This window comes from Tetrahymena thermophila, assembly GCF_000189635.1.
Source record: "Tetrahymena thermophila SB210 genomic scaffold scf_8254645, whole genome shotgun sequence".
In the NCBI taxonomy this organism is placed as follows: domain Eukaryota; phylum Ciliophora; class Oligohymenophorea; order Hymenostomatida; family Tetrahymenidae; genus Tetrahymena; species Tetrahymena thermophila.
Window position 1 is genome coordinate 986,495 of NW_002476413.1, and position 20,321 is coordinate 1,006,815.

The following is a 20,321-nucleotide window of genomic DNA, read 5'->3' on the forward strand; positions in this document are numbered from 1 at the left end:
ATAAATTAATGAAATACTAATAGCGTTTTAAATAAATTCTATGAATGTAATTAATGCTATAATACATTCAATAAAAATCTAAATATCAACTCTATTTTATTCAATCCTTTTATTGCAAAATAAAAGTTTTTAAAAATCTACTAAAAATTTTTTAAAAATAACTTCTTACCAATAGTTTTATTAATCAATAATCCTACCTAAATAGATATCTTTTAAATGATTCTTTTAAAAACTATTAAGAATAAATATCTTGTATTTAATACTTATGACTGTTATATGATTGAAACAATTCCTAATAAAATAGCTTGATTAAATTTTACTTGAGGAGTATGTATGTAAAACTTTTGGTATTTTTTTGTTTGTTAAATAGTTAAATTTAAAATTAAAATGCATTTACTTAAAAGTTAATTTTAGTATTTGTATATTTAAGTATATGTAATTTGTATATTTTCTATATAAAGATAATTACAAATTATCTATATCATATTTTAATCAATTACAAAATGAGAAATATCTTTTTACTTTTAGAAGAAATAAATATCTTAAATTAATAAAAAAATTTTGGTAAATATAAGCAGTGAAAGTAAGATAATCAAAACAAACATTTTAAATATAAACTGTCAAAGATATTTATTTGCTATTTAAATCTAAAAGAAAATGAGAAATTAATTTCTTTTTATTTTTGAGAAATAACTTAAATTCATTCAAAATATAACAGTTTTAATAATTTTAATTAAAATAATAAACAAATTTAAATTATTTTATGAATAAATAAATAAAATTTAAACAGACAAAATAAGTAAATCAAAAAAATTTAAATTGAAATTAAAAGATATTTATTTATTTTCAAATTCTTATAGAAAATATTTTTATTTTTTAAATTATTTTGAACAATTTTTATCAAAATGGCAGATTTAAATTATTTTATATAAATAAATTTAAAGTAGTGAAAATAAGTAAAACAAGATAACTATTTTAAATAAAATTAAAAGATGTCTATTTGATATTTAAAATGGAATGGTAAATGAGAAATATCTCTTTAATTTTGAGAAATTTCCAAAATTATTTGATAAATAGCAGTTTTAATAGCTTTGATTAACTTAACAGATGTATGTCATTTTATTGATTAAAAAAATAAATAGATTTAAAATTTGAAATAAAACAAAAAAACAATTATAATAAATTAAAAGATTTCTATTCTACTTTTAAATCTATTTTGAAAATAAGAAGCATCTTTTTAGTTTTGAGAAATATCTTTAATAAGTAAATTTTTTTGTAAATAATTAAACAATTTGAATAATTTGATTAAAATAAGATAGCTAAAATAATTTTATGTGCAAATAAATATAAAATAGTGAAAATAAATAAGTAAATAAAAAAAAATATTTTTAATTGGTAAAACTTACTGTTTGTTTTTTTAAATGAAATATTAACAAGTAAAAAAATAAATAGATTTTAGTTAGATTGATTGATTAAACTACAACTTAAAGTATTTTAATATAAAAGAAGTATTTATGTATGTATGTATGAATGAATATAAATGATAATACTATCTTTAAATTATTTTAGTTTTAGGAAAATCTAAATATATTAATTTATTTATCAACATCATAGCTTGATTGTTGTCTTTTTCTGAAGTCCTACTGTTTCTTCCTTTTTCTTTTAAGCTTCTAAATCATCTTCGCCATCTTCTCCAGGCACTTTTTCTTTAGATTTGATGCCATCCTCTTCGTCTTCTTTATCCATTTATGCAATAAGCTTTTAACGTCTTTCAAGTTCTTTTAGCTTTTTATTTCTCTCATCAATTCTTTTCTTTCTTGTTTCTTAGAGCTCTTTGGTGATTTTGAGTAGTTCTGGGTCATAAGTTTTAATTTGCTATTTATAAAAGAAATTTAATTTTAAATTAAAAAATTAAAATTAATTAATTTACTTGATCCCATTCTTCATAGAGCACTTTATCTACATCCATAACAGGTTCAGGTTCCTATTATTCTATTTCTACTTCTTCAGCTTAATCCTAGACTTAGACTTCTGGATTGACATCTTTCTTTTCATTTGCCAATCTCTTTTCTCTTTCAGCTAAGTCTTTATCATGAATAATCTTCCAGTTAAACAATGATAAAAGACATATCAAGAAAGCACCTACAGCAAGGACAATCCAAGCAATAGTTGTATTTTCAGTAGCAGTTACTATTAATGCACTTAAATGGAACTAATTTATAAACTTTAATTTAAAAAAGAGTGTTTGATTAAAATAAATATTTACCCAGCCACATAAGAAATAGCCTCCCATATCCAAAGGATTAACCTTTTTGAGTAAACAAGGTTTCATTTTATTAGTTAAAAATGCAAACAATAAAAGCAGGATTGTTGAGAAAGCAAAGTAATAAACTTGAACATCGGGATGTGCAAGGAAAGCAGTACCACCAGCAAGTAAGAATTTCACTTGAGTTGAAATAACCAAATAAGTTGGGTCATATCTTAAATCTAAAGATCTATTCTAGTATTAAACGTTTGGCCACAAGAAACTAGCCATAGGATAGAAAATGAATATACCCAAAACGCCAAGTCCAATCAGTGTAATTTATTTTTATTCCAAGCAAATGAAGTCTGGTTGTTGATATAAATATTTAGGAACCTATTAGTTAAGGAAAATAATAAAATATCTGTAAATATGATAATATTTTTTTACCACAGAGTAATCACAAGACATGCCATCTAAAAGAATCTTGAAAATCCAGAACATCATCGCTATACCTGCCATGCTCAAGAATTAAATTTACCAGAAATCAGCACTACAATAAAGCTTTTTGTTCTTTTATTCACACTTTATTTATTTATTTAGATTATTTATAAATTGAAAACTTTATAATATGAATTTTACTGATCCAAATCTTAGTGTTCTAATTCTCTGAACTGATTTATACAAGAAAATGAAGAAGGCAATAGAAAGGCCAAGGCCCACACCAAACTTAATTGAGAAATTCTTATTATTTTTAAAAATAAAATGTTAAAAATTTAAACTTAAACAAAAACAATTAAACATTTTTAATTTTATTTTAAATAAAAATAAAATAATCAATCACATTTTAAAAAATTATCAAAGAGAAAAAAATATTTTGAGTGATTAAGAAGAAAATATGAAGTAAATATTGCTCTAATTCAATTAATTTATTAGAAATTGATTAAACAGTTATTCAATAATTTATTTTTTATACAGCTATTGAATAATTTTTTTTATTTAAAAGATTACGGTATTGGGTATTTCGGTGTCCATGGAGTTGAGAACTTGGTAAACTATGGTGCTGAATCCCCATTAGGTAACTGCAGGTCTGAAAGCAATAAATGCCATTCCGATATACTCAAGAATCTTGAAGAATATAGCAAACCTGTTTGTAAAGTTGCTTCTTAACTCAACAAGACCAATTTCTTTGTCTTTGAGTCTTGCAAATTATTTTTCTTAATGTTAAATTTCATCAACCATAATGTCAACAATTTCAGGCCACTCTGGAGATTCTTCATGAATGTATCCTTGTCCATTTTTCTTTTTCTTTGCACCAAATTATTAGGGAGCCAAGAGATCATTGTTGATCAAATTCACTTCTAAGTCTATTTCATCTTTTCCGTTACTCTTGATATCTTTATCTAGGAGACATAAACTTTTACAGAAATAGCTTGTGTTTTCCATAAGAGATTTCATGTATTTGTTAAATCTTTCAATACATCTCTAGCACTTTGTTTTTCTATTCTTCATTCTGGCATCAATATCAGGTAATATGATATCGTCGGTTTCGTCTTTAGGCATCAATCCTAATTCCTGAATTGATTAAAAGAATTATTATAACTCATGAAAAAAAGTATTTATTTATTTACCTTCTTAAGTCTGTAGTAAAATCCTTCATCTTCTTCGATAAGTTCCTTATATAAATCGTCCAATCCGTAAAGTTTAAGTAAAAACAAGACATAATCCCATTCATGTCTGTAAAGACCACGAATAGGTGGAAGGTTCCATAGCAAGTAAGGATAAAGCCAATTTTTACATAATTTACCAAGAGCTTCATCTACGTCTAGTTCAAAAGGATATTTCCTTTTTGCAACTTCCTTTAAAATTTTAGGGAATTCAAAATATGAAATAGGTTTTTTATTAGGTTTTCCATCTACAGAAGTAAATTTATTGTAAATGATATCAATTTCATGATCTTGAATCTCGTCACATGGAATTACACCACCTTTAATTAGTAGTTCTTTAAACATAACATAGTCTTTCCATTTAAGCCCATCAAATTTGGTTGAGGAGCCTTAAGCAAACACGTAAAACACATTTCTCAAGAAAGCATCAGTCCAGGGTTTGCTTATTTCTAATTGCTGACCAAGATCATATCTTCTCAAAGGTTCAATAATCTTTTCATGAATAGGTCTGAATTTCTTATCAATGATATATTTTTTAAGCCATGGATCCTATTTTAAATATAAATGTAAGATTAGATTTAAGTTGAATTAATTATTATTCATCAAATTTAAATACAATTTAATGTAAAAATATTTAAAAATCTATATTTATTTTTTGAATGAACAAATGAATAAATGATAAAATTACCTCTTCTATGATCTATTCTTCCTCCTCTTCTTATTCTTGTTGCTTTTTAAGGGCTTCATCCATGATATTTTAGAGATCCTTGTTACCATCAGAGCCATCCCCATCGCCAGCCCCATTTTTATTTCTTTCAGCAGCTATTTAAGCCATCAAACGTGCATAGTAATCTTTATAGCAGCAACAAAAGATATAGAAGAACCAACTAACAAATTTATCCCAACATTTATTAGGGTTAGTCTTTTCTTTTTTATTTAACTTCTCATATGCATATGCATCTATGATTATTTTAGAGTAACGAGGATCAGGATCTTTGTCTGAAACTTCAGCGTAATAAACAGGTTTCTGCAAATTGATCAAGGCTTCTTTTATTCCTTCAGCTCCTTTGCTAATATAACCCTTTAAGAAATAAAATGTAAAAATAGATGTTAAGAAATAAAGTATGATTTACCTAATACATCAAGTTAATAACATGATAATCTGATTTAACGTGGACTTTAGCAAGCTTTCTTATTAGCTTAGATGCAATGAATAAGAATTTCTTTTCGAAATCTCTTCTTTTGAAGTATAAATGGATAAAAATAGCAAAGAGTGCGATACCAAGGAATAATAAAATAATTAAGAATCCAAGAAGGAGTCTTTCATAATTTACATCAGATTCATCATCATTTGAGAGATATAAAACACTTTTATTTTAAAAATATTATAAAAATTCAAACAAATATCAAAGGATAAAAAAAAAATTATTTATTAATACCTTGAAGGCAAAATACCAGCTAAGGGAAGGTAAAGGAAAATCCAGCAAAATACAACTAGAGCTGGTACTGCAGTACGAGCATGTCCTTCAAAGTTTTGTTTAAGCTTATAAAAAAGAAGGAAAACGATAGCCACTATAGGGAATCCAATAATCATGGTAATGCAATTAGATTTAACTTCATCATTATTATGGAATACAGCAATCAAAATACCTAGTATAATTGGTGCATAGACAAAACTAAACATAAGAATAGTTCTTTTAGCTTTGTGCTGCCTGTCTAGAGTAATTTATCTTTCTCCTTTACTCTCAACAAGTTAAGTAATTTACTCAGAAAAAGAGACTGCTACTTTTTACTTTTCAGGAATAATCTTGAGTAACAACACAATTAAAGAAATTAAAAATAGCAAAAGTATAACTGGTTGCATACCAATAATAGCACCTGATTGTTGGAGAGAAATCCATTTTGGCTAATTGAAATACATGAATGCTAGTACAGTTAATGTAAATATATAGCCAAAGGCATTTCCCCATAAACCAAAATCGTATAAATCGTATTTAAAGATATTAGAAATTTCGAATTTTTAGCCTTCTTCAAATTCCTCCTTTTCTATTTCTTCTATTTCTTAACGACGTCCTTCTTTTTTCAACTTATTTTTTAGAGCCCTTCTACGGAATCTCTTTCTAATCTCAAGGAAGATATCAATAAACACTAAAGTCAACAATAAGATAATACCAATAATAATCAAAGCAAGCTCTATTCCTTAAGCAATGTTATCATATGCTCCATAGTAATCGACTGAACGTTGTGGTAGAATATAGAGCAAAGGAATGATAAAGAACAGGCAAATGTAACCATTCAGTAACATAGAGAATTAAATACTCTTGATTTTTATGAAGATTAAACTTACCCAATATAATCCTAAAATGCAAGGGCCTATTGCAAAGAATGTTTTCAAGGGTCTTAAGTTATAGAATAAATCTGTAACTACAGAGAATGGCATGAAAAATAGAACTGGAACTAATCCACCTATTATTGGGAAAACTATTAGCTTGATTTTATCACTAGCTTATGAGAAAATGAGTGCTGTACCTAACAAGCAAATAATAGGAACTATAAAAATGTAAAATACACTTAAATAAAATCCTCTTTAATTTAAAAATAAGTTATCATCTTATCCTATTTGCAAATCGTGTGCCATATTTAACATTGAGTTTACAGTTAAGACAATTAAACTACCACCAAAAACACAAGAGCAGAAAATAACAGAATAATTCTACATAATCACTTTCATTCTAGGATCAGGTTTATCTCTACGTAATTCAATTTTAAGAAGCAGTTTACGTTTTTCAATTTCTCTTAACTCATTATCTTTTTCTTCTTCTTCTATTCTAAGTCTTTCTTGTTCCTCTGCCTCAAGTCTTTCCTATTCAAGTCTAGCTTTTTCTTCTTCTGTTAAATCTTAAGGAGTTTCCTCTCCTTCTTTCTTTTCTGAATGAACTCCGATAGTATCTCCTTTTTTAATATTATAATTTTAATATTGAATAACTAAGCATTGAAATTTTATTTAAAAATAACTGCTTAAATAAATGAATAAATGAATTTTTTTTTTTTGATAAAGAAAAGTGATTAAAAATTGACTATTTTTTTCATTTTACTTTTATTTTCAGAAATAATAATTCAAAAATATCTCAGAATATTTTATCAAACTTATTAGGAATAAAAAAATTTTTAATTCTAATCCAATATTTTTGCAAACTAAAAAATTAATTAATTCAACACAAATATTTTTTTTACTGTTAAAAATTTTTTTTAGTTTAAAATAATAATTTTTTGGGGTAGATTTTTATTTAATGATAAAATTTTTATTTGAAAAATATCAAATTATTTTAGAAAAAATGTTCATAGAAATATTCTGTGAAGAAAAAAGGATTAATTGATTACCTTATTAGGTTATTCCAAAAGCACCACCTCCTTCAGCATCATGAACTTCTTCTAAAAATTCTTAGTCATCATGTTCTTCATGTTGATTATGCTATTCATTTGAGGATTACTTCTTTAAAAATGATTCATGTTGCTCATCATCTTAATCAGGAATAATAACTTTAACAGATTCATACTTTTTCTTTTATTATTTTTTTTGTTCTAGTTTCTCTAATTCATTTTCATCAGCTGCTAATTAACGATCAGGGACCTTTTAGAGAATTGGATCAAAGAAACTGAAATGCATATAAATCCAACTTAATGCTAAAATCAAAATGTAGGGTCCAGCAAGAATTTTGATGTAATGATCTCCCCTAAATAAGTTTGAAAACATGTTTAATGTTGAACAACAAACAATATTTAAAATAAATACCAATAAAAATCTAAATTCCAAGTTGTCGAAACTGTATAAACTGTGTAGCCTATTACTAGTGCAGCGGTGACAATACACCAGAATAACATGAAGAAATTTCTTGCTGAGATGTTGAAACTTTCCCTTAATTTACAAAGTAAATTTAATTTGAATTAAATCAAAATTCAATTATTTACCTAAGATCTTTAATGACAAAGAAAGTTGCCATCCAAAAGAAATATAAGCCAAAAATATATGCACATTAAATATAATCAGGTGAAGGAATGTGCAACCTATTTCTAAGCTTTAAGGTATCCTATAATTAGATTGAGATGTTAAAATCTTTGTTTAAAAATAAAAGAAAATTACGTAGACATAGTACATAAATATAATCAATGAAGGAACAGCTTAGAAAAAGAACAGTAAAAGGTAAGCCGTCCAATTTCTAATTGAGAGGAATATGATTCCGTAAGCGATAAATATAAATGATCCCAAAATAATATTATTAGAAATATATTGTTTTAATGAATCATATTAATTTGAATCTGTAATATCTCTTGAATTGTATGTAATTCCCATGTATACTAGCCAGCAGATAAAAACAGCTCCGAATAACCAAATAAGCTCAGAGCCAACCCTACTTCTAAATATTTTACTTACACAATTTTCAAATTTTTGAGAGAGCGCTCTAATGCCTTGGCATATCAAAACACAAAGTTTTGCTTAAGCCTGACAAATTATTCCTAAAATTTCTATTGTTGATTTAGAAGGAGGTCTTTATATTTGATCTTCATAAACACTCTTACGCTTTTAAGAATTTATTATTTTAGCAGGATACAATACTCCTATAAATTAAATAAATAAATTATTTTAGTATTTTAAAAAAAAGGTAAATTTTTGAATTCTAAATGATAATATTTTAAATATTAAATAATATTTTTTAAATTCTAAATAATAATTTTTGAAATTGCAAATGATAAGCAAATGAAGGAGCTTTGAAATGTTGCTATTTAGCTTAGAAGATAGATTTTTATTTTTAGAATACCTTTTTTTTCGTTGTTGTTTTGGTCTATTTCATCATCAAGAATGTGAATGTTTTGACCTTTTGTTTATTCAAAGCCAGATCCATTATCAATAGTTTCTTATATTTCTTTAGAATTATACAGTAAATTCTAACTGGTCATGTTATCAGTATTCATTTTAGTTTTTGGATCATTAATAGTTTAGTTGTTATTTACCGCTTGGCTGTTATTTCCCTTAACCTGCATAAGTCCTGAGGGATTATTTTATTTCTATCCTCTTTGCTGCTTTTTTTAAAAAAGATTGCTTTGTTACTGCCTTTTATTACTAACGTTGCTATTATTGGTAATAGCATTAGGCTAGGTAACTTTTGTTTAGTTGTTAGAAATCATTTCTTCAAGTCTATTGATATCAAACTTGCCACTACTGGTTTCTATTTAACCTCTTTCGCTGGAAATAGGAGCTAATTAAGCTTTCACGTTTTTGTTATTAGTTGCTTAAGTTTTATTGTTGCCTGTAATTAAATTATTCTGAGTAACTAATGTGTTATTTTGAGTTATCAAAGTATTGTTTTAGGTCACTATAATATTATTTTATGAAGTGTTGTTACTGTTCCTATTACCACCTCCAATCATGTTCATGGAGCTTTGTCTTTATTATTAAAAAGTAGATTAACAATAAAGAAAACTAAAATATATTTATTTGGGTAAGATTGAAAAGAGAAAGTAGATTTTATTAAAAGAATTTTTTTCTTTTTTCCAAATTGTATTAATATAACATTTATTTTATGATAATTAACCTCACTGGATTAATTTTTGAATAAAGTAATTATGCTTTATGATTCACTGATTCATTATTTCTTAACTAATTAATTGCTTAATTAAGTATGTAAGTGAATCTTCCAAATATCTTATTGTATTTTTATTATGCAAAAAAGTAGATGAAGGAACAACGAGTTCTTTCTTTCTTAAAATTAAATCAAAAGGGTTTTATTTCTAAGTAAGAGGTTTGTATAAAATAAAATATTATTTTGTAATAACAAATGCAATAATTTTACTAGTTATTATTGCCCATTATATTTGTTTAGGTATTGATGTTATTTTACGAATTATTCAACATATTCTAATTATTGTCATCGAATGGAAGCATCACATTGGATTTTTATGAAAAATCTGCTGAATTATCTTTTTGCTAAAACTAGTTCAAAAACTAATCGTTTAATTATAGATCTTCAAAAGCGCTTCCTCTTTCACCATTTAGATTTCTTTAACTGGTAGGATTGTTATTAAGGTTATTATTAGTCTTATAAAAACTATTGGCAGTCATATTGGTGTTTAAGATATTTTAAGCATTCGCAAGTCTCTGCTTCTTGCGATCATCGTTACTTTTACCAATGTTCATTATGCTAAACTATATTTCAAATAGACCCTTTTAATATTAAAAGAAGAAATGAACTAATTAATTATTTATGCTGGTGTGAAATAATTCTTTGAAGAAATGCTTCAATCTCTTACTTAGTTTGGAGTTTCACAAATTTATTTAAGGTCAGTATATTCGATTACTAGAAATCAATATTTTCTTAATTTTCTTATACTAGTTAAAGTATTGAGAAAATATTCTTATCAAATACTTTTATTTGCTGTCTAAATTGATCTAAGCTATCTTTGATATTTAAGCTCAATAATATTGAAGTTGAGTCCTACTGCTTGCTATATTAGATTGAATATTAATTAATTAATTATTAATTTATTTTGTTTTTAACTATTAATCAATGATAACTTATTTAAAAAAATAATAGTTTTCTATTTACTTATAACTACTTATAATCATGTTTTGATAATTAAAAAAATTCATTCATTCAATCAATTTATAGATCGTATTTAGTCTAAATCATATGATTCTCTCTTTGCTGCACCCAATTTTCATTTTGTATAGATATTATAAATCAAAAGCACACTAACCAAAAACAATTAAAATAATTGATTCATTCATTCAAATATATTTATTTATTTTCATTTTGAAATAAAAATCCATTTATATTTTATGGCACAATATTTATGTGACCTTTAAAATATTCAATTACTATCTAGAAGTCCAGTGAAAAATAAATAGAAATTTATTTGCAGCCTCAATCTAATTAGATGCAATAAAAATCATACAAATATTGAAATATATTATGAAAATAATAAAATTAATGTTTAATTTACTAACTGAAAATAAATTTATTTTTAAAATAATGATTCTAAATAATAGCATATCGCATATTAATTTATTTAGTTTTTGAATATTATTTGAGATGATAAAGCTTTTTTTAATGATTAAAATATAAATCATTTATATTTCTATATGAAAATAAACTTAAAATATTTTAATTGCCATTTAAACTGAAAAAATTTTAATTAATTTTAATAATTTTAGGAATCACAGCTAATTCTTCTAAAGGATGATTTTTATCCAAAATAATTTTTTATGCTATTTTTGAAGCTTATTTAATTTAATTCATACATAGAACAAAATTAAACATCAATTATAGTTTGAGAAGAGAATATTTGTTATTATTGTTATTTAAAATGTTTATGGAAACATGTTTTTAAAATTAAATATTAATTTTGCTTTAAGTTGTTATATTTAGGTAAATATTCCAAAGAATGCTTTGAATTTCAAAAGAAATAAATTTGCTACTTATTCCTGCCAATACTTTTTTTGCTACATTTGCTTAATAGAAGTAGGAGTACAAAAAAAAATTGCAATTTGTATGAATTTATATATTTAAAACATGAGAAAACACTATGTCAGGCTAATTGTACTATGTACTTAGCAGATCTACTAAATAAATTTAAGTGTTTTATTTAATATTTTAAAAAGGCAGTCTACCTATTTTTTTATCTTTCATTCACATAAATTTAATCCAAATCATCAATCACAAAATAAATAGAAATATTTATTTTATACAAACAGCTGAAATAAAGAAAATATTTTACATTAGCTGTTTAACTCTATTCTAAAATTCAATGCAAATTTAATGCCTTTGCTGAAAATAAATTATAAGCTTTTTGATAAATATCGCTAAAATGCTGATTGATAATACCATTTTTGATTTACTTTTTAAATCTGTTTAATAAAAATATAAAAAGTTGCTCAAAAATCTGATTTTTTTTTGATATTGAAATCAGATTAAAATCTAAAATTAAGGCTAACAAATTTATTATTATTATTCAAAAGAACCCATAATTTATTACATTATAAGAAAGTTTAAATATTGGAAGGCCTTTGCCGTAATGAAAAACTTTATCATCAGTAGGTAATCCTTACCTATATATTTCTAATGATGAAGGAGATGGCCATATCCCTCGGGATTGAAAATCATGAAAAACTGGCTGCAATGCTGATCAAAGAAATATAAATTTAAGGATATACCGTACAAATTAAATAGCAAAACAAGCTACTCTATTATAAATTTTTCGAAAGAAAATATATAGAGTGTAGCTTAAGCTATAATTATATATATTTAATTATGCATATTTACTAAATTAATACTGCTATAAAATTCCCTATCACGAAAAGTCCAAGTGATGGAATAAAGAATTTACCTTATACAGTTAAAATATTTTAGTTACCATTGCGCACTGCAGCAAATAAACATGATTGTTGAGGTTTTCTCAATAATTTGTTTGTTTTGGTAATCTGACATAACAACTCATATAAAAAAAACAAAACACTTCTCTTTTTTTCTTGATTAAAAAAAATTTAAATTTTCAATCCCTATTTCAACGATAGGTAAATAAAAAGAAATTTATTTATGCTACAAATACAAAAAATATTACAAAAAGAATTTAAATAAATTACTAAGTCGGTATTGTCTTAGTCATTCATTTATTTATTTATTTTTCAAAGTTTAAAAAAGAATAAAATCAATAAAAAATAAAGCATTCATCTTTAAATAAAATATGATTAATTCAACATCGATTTATTTATTTAGATTTGTATTCATAAAATCTTATTGTTTTTTAGATTGATTAGAATAAATAATTAATATTTTAATCCTACCTACTAATAAATTTCTAAAATTTTAATTGATTTTGTTTGTCTATTTTTGATATTTGAGATTTCATCCGAATTATTTGAGTCTTTTTCACTAAGTTTAATTAGGTAAACAACTTTAAACATTTAGAATTTAATTTAATTAAAACTATTGATTAATGCTTTGATGTTTACTGTGAAATCACTCTAATAATTTGTAAATAATTATTTTAAATCCAACCAAATATTTTGTTAATTTTATAAAAATAATAAATTTAAAAATTCTCCTAATTAGTAAGCTAAAAAAGCAATAAATATTTCAATAAAGAAAATGTCTCAGAAAAAGAGTTTAAAATAAAAGAGAAAGTAAGACTATAGCTCTGATACTGAAGAGGAAGAAGAGGATCAATATGAAGTTGAAAAGATCTTAGACTCTAGATTTAATCCTAAGACCAAGCAAAAAGAATATCTTGTCAAATGGGAAAGTATTATTAAATATTTATCTATTTATCATATTAATTCTTTTTATATATATATAAAGACTGGCCTATTGAAGACTCTACCTGGGAACCTTACGAGCATCTTTCGAATGTCAAAGAAATAGTTTAGGCCTTTGAAAAGAAGCAAAAAGCTAACGTTATGCCTCAACCTACTGGACCTATCACTAGAGTAAATGCCTAGAAAGACCCTTAAAAAAAGAACAGACTATCTTTGAATTCTTCTATCAGCAAATCTTTACCTCAAGAAGAAGAAATTTAGACATCTAAAGAAGACAGTAAAAAATAAGCAGTCAAAAAATTCCAACCAGCTTCAAGAAGAAAATCTATTAGTTCTTAATCTGATTCAGACCTTTAAGCTGAAGAAGTTCCACAGTAGCCTGAAAGTAAAAAAGATAAAAATGATGGTGCCTTTGAAGAACCCAACAATGCTGATGCAGACGAAACTGAGCTTGTATTTGAAGAAATTGTTGACAAAAGAATTCTTGATGGATAAACAGAATATTTAATACGCTTCTAAAGTAATTTATTTATTTATTTGTTAATTTTAAATAAACAATTTTAATTAAAATATTTTTAATTTATTTATTTAATTAATTAATTAAAATAGATGTCTCTTAGCCATAATGGGTAGATGTTGGACAATTGATAGCTATTAAAGATGATGTTATAGCTTATGAAGATAAAATTGCTGCTTAGAGTTAGCTCAATAAGACTAAGAACTTGAAAGAAAATGCTAAACATTCATCTTAACAATAGCAAAGCGAAAATAATAACTTAGAGACGGAAGAAGTTGAAGAAGATAAAGATTCTAAAAAAAGAAGTTTACTTGCGAATTCAAAGAGACCCACTGCTAAAAGATCATAGCCATTCAATTAAGATGAAGAGAAAGAAAAATCAGTCACTTAGCCTACCTCGAATTTAGGAAGCAAAGGTCAATCTTAGTAAGTTGAAAAAGAACAAGCAACAAACTCACAAACTTAACAGCCTCAAACAGCACACAGAAGTGGCTCAAGACTCAGCTAGATTCAATCAAATGCCAATCAAGTTACTTAATAAGCTTAATAGCTATCAAACACCAACAATTCTTCCTCTACATCTCTTGAAGTTTCATCAAAAATGCCTAGCTAAATGTCTTAAAAACGCAGACCTATTGAACTTACTGAAATTTAACAAGGTGATTTCAAGACCGATAATGTCGATAAGATTGAAATCCAAGGAGATTTTAATGACATAATGACTTCAAGGTTTGAAGTTTTTTGGAAAATCAGATAAGACAATGTTACCCCTGCTTCCTAAGTCTATTCAGCCTCTTACCTGAGAAGATATGAGCCTTAAGTTCTCATCGATTTCCTCTTACAACATTCAAACTAATCTCAATTAAGACAAGCTAATTAATAACTTACTCATTGATAAATTATTTAGTGATTACGGCTTGATTAAGCTCTTAAAACATATGATGAACTCAATAAATTTTCTTATTAGAAACCAAAAAAATACTTGGAAAAAAATTTTTAAAATAAATATATTTCTCATGATAAAAATATATTTTTTTGAAAAATATTGCTGATTATTTATTTATTAATTATTACATTTTACATATTTTGTAACGATTGAGTTTTTAGTTTAAAGAGTTTTAATTTCACATTTTAATTTATGAAAATTTATTCAATTAAAATATTTTATCAAATTAAAATTTAAATAGGATTGATTGATTTAAAAAAGATTAAATTAGGAAAATGGTTTGATTTATTTAAAACATAATCGAAACATAAAAAATTAATATAGTATTATTCCATGTATTTATAAATTAGACTCAATAGATTTAGTTTTATGGTGTAGCTTCTTCTTAAACATCTTAGATTATTTGTTAATATAGTTAAACTCCTATTTTTTAATCGCTAAATTTATTACTTTTTTACTTTTAGGCTTAACCTATAGATAATTAAGATAAATCATGATCGTGAGAATCTAGCTAGCGAGATAGCTGAGCGATAGAAGAAACTCTAGAATTGTGTGATTAAATAAATTTTTCTCTATCTTCTTTTGTATTCAAATATTAGTTTTACTTATCTTCAGCTTAATCAAAATTTTATAGAGAATTTATTTGTGGTTCAAAGTATTCTTATTCTTCATGCACATGTGTAGGACTTACGTTATGGCCGTAATATTCGTCGTTAGTTGGGAGTTAGATTCTTGTTTTTAGTTTAATTGCACTGCTTGGAAGGAATTTTTTGCTTTACCCTCCTAACTAACTTTAACTAGCTGCAAAATGAGTAAAAGTAGTTTTTTGAAAACTTTAAGTACTTTTTTATTGCTTTTATTACTCATGAGGTTATCTATAAACTGACTGCAAAATATTTTAATCTTAGTTAGCTTAGTTGAATGTTTTCAATTTTATATTTTAGCTGCTTTCACCTTATTACAAGACTTCCTCAGAGTATTGAGACTTGTTATCGAATGTTTTCAAATTAAATTCCTAAGAAGATGGCTTCACTGCAAATTTAGGGTTATACATTTTTTAAATATCTGTCTAAGATGGAGGTTAACGAATCTTTGTTTAAGATTTTTCTAAATTGTTAATTGAAATTTAATTTTCACTTCCACTTTTGTTATTTCCTTATCCTTAATGCTAACCTGCAATTTTAGCTTAGTTGTTGATTTATTTATTCGAAAATGTAGCATAGTAACCTTATTACATATTTTAGTTAAAAGAAGTATTATTGTTTTCCTGACCTTCTTAATATTATTTTTCATTTACTGCAGCACCATTACCATTTGCTTAATTTTAATACAAGTCTTCTTAAAATGAAACCTAGTTAAAATGCTCTCCCTTCTATCTTGGTTGATACCCTTAGCTTTTTAAGAATTTGATTTCATCTTAAAGCTTTTGATTTGCTAAACTCTACTATTATAGACTTTCTTATAGCTATTGAACAGTTTGAAAATTAGCTGTTTAATCATTTTGCATTTTATTTTCCAGATCTGTTTATGCCTTTGCATTTTCATTTTCTTCTTATTCTTTGTTTTTTTTCTCTACTGCTTCCTTTCTTTGCTGAAGAATCCTAGCAAAGCTATTATCAACATTCTCGATAATTGGTCTATCATAAGTAAAATTAGATTGTACAAAATTAGGAGTTCTTCCTACAAAATCATCATAAACGAAATCTTCATACTGCATAAGATAGACTAACTTTCTTGCATCATATTTGTGCATAACTTGTTAATGTGAAACAATAGGATAGTAACAATTTTTGTAAGCATTCCATTCATCTTATAACTCTTCCATCAAAACTAAATTATCATCTAGTTCAGTAAATTCAATCCATCTTCTCAAATGATTCTAATTGCTTCTTATATTCAAAATAGGAGGATTAGGTTTGAAAGGATCTCTAGGATTTGCATAAACTGGATAATGACTGCATTGTGCGCATCCACCGCTATATGGAAAAATATGTCTACAGCCTGGATTGTAGCCTTCATTCATTTCCAACTCCTTGTAAATGTAAGGATTCACATCATACTTTTTAGTCAAGTGTTCAAATACACTCATATAGTGCTCTTTATTCTCTCTATAATAATAATATGGTATTGCTGCTGCTTTTTGTTTCGTGTGTTTTGAATATTGTGGGATAGTTATTTTTGTGTTTATTTTCTAATCTATTTCCTTTATTTTTTCTTTTATTTTATTTGCATAGTTTGATTTGGGATCTGATTGCCCTTCCTTTTCTCTATCAGCCATTTTTATTGATCAATTCTGAGTTCTCCTTTAAATTTTAAAACTGATACCTAATTTCTTAAAGAAAGACAACTTTTTATTTTATATCTATTTGAAAAAGAATCCTTAATAAATTAAACAATAATTATATCAATAAACACTTTATTTAAATTTTGTTCAGTATTTATCTTAAAGCACTACTTTATTAAGATTTATTTCTAATAATCTATCTCAATATAAAGTTTTATTTTCATAAATCAAATATTTTTTCATTAAATCACTCAATTAATCAAAAAAAACAAATAAATAAATACAAATTTTATTTTTCAGTTGATTTTCATTTCAATCAATCAATTATTACTTTTTAATAATATTCAAAACAAACTCTATTTGAATGAAAAACTTGTAAATTGATTTCTTTTTTCAATCTTAAATTTAATTTTAAAATGATTTTTTACAATTTAACAGAAATCAATTTATTAATAAACTTACTAATCTAAATTATTTTTTTTTTAAATATGTTGCATTTAGCAATTTAAACATTTGAGCACAATTTTGATTTAAAAAGTTTAAATTTTGCAATTTAAAAGCAATAAATAGAATTTGAAGAGCTCTTAACCAATAATAAAAATAAAATGTTTTAGAAATTCTTTTATAGTAGTTGGTTATTAATAAAATAAAAATATTTTGTAAAAGTAGACATATCAAGTATAAATTATTGTTAAATATAGTTCTCAATATTAACAAAAATAAAAAGATATTAATATTTTACCTAGAATTTAATCAATAAAATAGTTAGAATTAGTTAGTTAATTAGTTATAAATGGGTGATCTAAAAGGTAAATACTCAGATATAAAGAACCACTTTAAGAAATTTAACAAAGCAAACTAAAATGACTTATAGGAGTTAGTTAAATTAACTCAAGAAAGCAAAGTTTATGAGATCTCAAATAAGGCTAAGACCAAAGATATTTCATAAACTTAATAGTAGTAGCCATAACCTAAATAAATAGTTAATAGTATTTAATCTCAAAAAGATATTCCGAATAAGATGGCAGCTCTTTTCTAAAATAATAATTAACCTGCAAATCCTTAACCACCAGGTAATTAATAGATAATTCCAAATAAAGTTGAAAGATTCCATAGCTCATAATCGTCATACTAATTATAATAATCAGATTAAGTTAAAAAGGTTGAAACATAATAGTAAAAACTGCCGCAGCCAAAAGTTGATCAATAGGAAGAGGAAAATGTAAAATAATAATAATAATAGCAAAAAGAAAAACCTTTAGAATAACCAATACCAATATCTAAAGACACAAGAGATAGCCAGTATGAAAATAAAAATAATAGAAATAATATTTTGAATAATTAAAGTAATTCTTATAGATTTGATAATAAAAATAATGATAATAGTAATACGAATAACTCATAACCAACTCCTGCAATAGTTGAAGATTAATCTAATTTTGTCAAATATGAAGGACCTTAATTCATTAAGATTTTACAGTTTAATGAAAATATTATATTTATTGATGAAAACACTGTATATTAATAAATTTATTAAGGTATTACAGAAGATAAAAAAACAATATTGTTCTCATAACAAACTTAAGAATTAAGTATGGAGAGACTAAAAAAAATTTATTAACTTCCTATTTCTAATAAAAAAATTTATAAAATAATAAATGCTACAGTCCATGAATAGATTCTATGCTTACAAATTTATGAGCAAGAATTGAATAGCTAAGATGATGAGGATTCTGGATATGGTTTTGTGTTTCTAAATTTTATTTATGATGAAAACGAACAAATTTCAAACATAAAAGCTTAAATGATTAAGCAAGTTGACACTAACCCTATCAAGTGCTTCTAGTTAGACTAAGAAAAAGAAATATTTTTTTATTCAATTGAAGCAGGTTTTCTTTTTTGTTTCGGTTTTGATTTATCATATAAATTTTGCTATCAAGTTCCTGAGGGGTAACATATTACCAATTTTTTTTACGATAGCTCTAATTAAGGACAAGATATTATTGTTTACTCAACAAATTAGGGAGCATTGTATCAGTTAAGATTCAGACTAATTCCAGAATTTTAAGTAATTTAAGAGGAACATCTGACATAATTAATTGATGCTTAAAAAATATCGTATTTAGGTCTTAGTTTTGACAGACAAAGTATGTTGGTTTTGCACACTAAAAGTGGAATAAGTGAGGCTACTGTATATTTATATCCTTCATTTAAAAAATAAAGAAACTTTGAGACAATTAACTCTAATTAATATGTACAGCTTTATGATTTTGTTGTAAGCTTTACCTAAACTAATTTGAACTATGAATTTTTTGGCTTGCTCTCAACAAATCAAATAGCAATTTACTGCTATGAATTAGAAGAAGATTCTAATAAACTTAAATAAAACTTAGTATATACGAAATAAATTGGCTTTTCACCTTAATGCATGTATTTTTCTCTTGATGGTTTTGCTTCAAAGTTGATTAGAATATATTATAATAATCCAGATAGATTAAAATAAGAAAGCTAATAAGAAATTTGTAGATTGATATTAGATAAAATAGATTCACAATTCAAATGATTGATCACTTTATTTAATTTATAATTATTTTTAATAATGTAATTCTATATTTATATAATTTAGTAAAATTTTTCTTACTTAAAAAGTTTTAATATTGCTTCATTCATATTTTACTAAAGTTAAATTAGCAAGTTTGAAGTAAATAAATATTTTAGTATAAAACTATTAAATTCTATTATTTGAATTATTTATTAATATTTTTATCTTTTAATAATGATAATATATACTGCAAATTCTCTTTAAGCGTCACTTAGATATTTAAATTTCATTAAAATCAGTTAAAATTCGTATAATTTATAAAATAATTAATTACTGGTTATATGACTGAATGAAAAAAATGGTTTTACGGTCGATCCCTAATAAATAATATTAGAATATTAAAAATATAATTCAATGTCATATTTTGTAAAGTTTATAATATGATTGTAAATAGAAAGTATTTCTTCTAAACTTAAGTCAAATTTACAATTGTATTAAACATACATATGTTCCATCTAAAATCCATTTTACATAAAAAATAAATAAATAATTATCTCTTTTTTAATTTTAATTTTTTTTTTATTTAAGTATAATTTACTTAATAATAAACTAAATCAACATAAAGGCTGGAAATATAATTATTTATTAAAAAAATAATTTAAAATTAATACCTAGATTCATTCTTAAATATACTTCTGATTTTAGTAAATAAATGAAATTTATGAAAAAATAGATTTTATGTAAAATATTTTTATTTTTAGCTCTTGTATTTAAATAGAGTTAAATGCTAAATTTAATTAATGAATGAATAAA

General features: G+C 24.5%; 6 protein-coding genes across 6 annotated transcripts; 4 read left to right on the forward strand and 2 right to left on the reverse strand. All coding sequences in view use genetic code 6, as the record gives it.

The window, feature by feature from the left end:
* Window positions 1–1,608: 1,608 nt before the first annotated feature.
* Window positions 1,609–10,102, reverse strand: TTHERM_00125290 (transmembrane protein, putative; the record flags this gene model as incomplete). Its single annotated transcript, XM_001016208.2, has 16 exons — window positions 1,609–1,875; window positions 1,931–2,212; window positions 2,267–2,638; window positions 2,693–2,827; window positions 2,885–2,986; window positions 3,254–3,817; window positions 3,874–4,458; window positions 4,598–4,990; window positions 5,043–5,277; window positions 5,349–6,861; window positions 7,291–7,643; window positions 7,703–7,825; window positions 7,879–7,997; window positions 8,051–8,526; window positions 8,727–9,352; window positions 9,759–10,102. 16 exons carry the CDS (start codon window positions 10,100–10,102, stop codon window positions 1,609–1,611), a joined length of 6,489 nt encoding a protein of 2,162 aa, XP_001016208.2.
* Window positions 10,103–11,285: 1,183 nt separating this feature from the next.
* TTHERM_000125278 (hypothetical protein) lies at window positions 11,286–11,663 on the forward strand (the record flags this gene model as incomplete). The annotated part of the gene is made up of 1 exon (XM_012797710.1): window positions 11,286–11,663. The coding sequence occupies one exon, from the start codon at window positions 11,286–11,288 to the stop codon at window positions 11,661–11,663; it is 378 nt and encodes a 125-aa protein (XP_012653164.1).
* Window positions 11,664–12,008: 345 nt separating this feature from the next.
* Window positions 12,009–12,353, forward strand: TTHERM_000125279 (hypothetical protein; the record flags this gene model as incomplete). Its single annotated transcript, XM_012797711.1, has 1 exon — window positions 12,009–12,353. The coding sequence occupies exon 1, from the start codon at window positions 12,027–12,029 to the stop codon at window positions 12,351–12,353; it is 327 nt and encodes a 108-aa protein (XP_012653165.1). The 5' UTR covers window positions 12,009–12,026.
* Window positions 12,354–12,863: 510 nt separating this feature from the next.
* On the forward strand, window positions 12,864–14,631 carry TTHERM_00125280 (chromodomain protein; the record flags this gene model as incomplete). Its single annotated transcript, XM_001016207.2, has 3 exons — window positions 12,864–13,206; window positions 13,263–13,739; window positions 13,829–14,631. The coding sequence occupies exons 1-3, from the start codon at window positions 12,909–12,911 to the stop codon at window positions 14,629–14,631; spliced, it is 1,578 nt and encodes a 525-aa protein (XP_001016207.2). The 5' UTR covers window positions 12,864–12,908.
* Window positions 14,632–15,034: 403 nt separating this feature from the next.
* Window positions 15,035–16,960, reverse strand: TTHERM_00125270 (hypothetical protein; the record flags this gene model as incomplete). Its single annotated transcript, XM_001016206.1, has 1 exon — window positions 15,035–16,960. The coding sequence occupies one exon, from the start codon at window positions 16,958–16,960 to the stop codon at window positions 15,035–15,037; it is 1,926 nt and encodes a 641-aa protein (XP_001016206.1).
* A 748-nt stretch (window positions 16,961–17,708) lies between these two features.
* TTHERM_00125260 (hypothetical protein) lies at window positions 17,709–19,529 on the forward strand (the record flags this gene model as incomplete). The annotated part of the gene is made up of 1 exon (XM_001016205.2): window positions 17,709–19,529. Exon 1 carries the CDS (start codon window positions 17,760–17,762, stop codon window positions 19,527–19,529), a length of 1,770 nt encoding a protein of 589 aa, XP_001016205.1. The 5' UTR covers window positions 17,709–17,759.
* Between the last annotated feature and the right edge of the window lie 792 nt (window positions 19,530–20,321).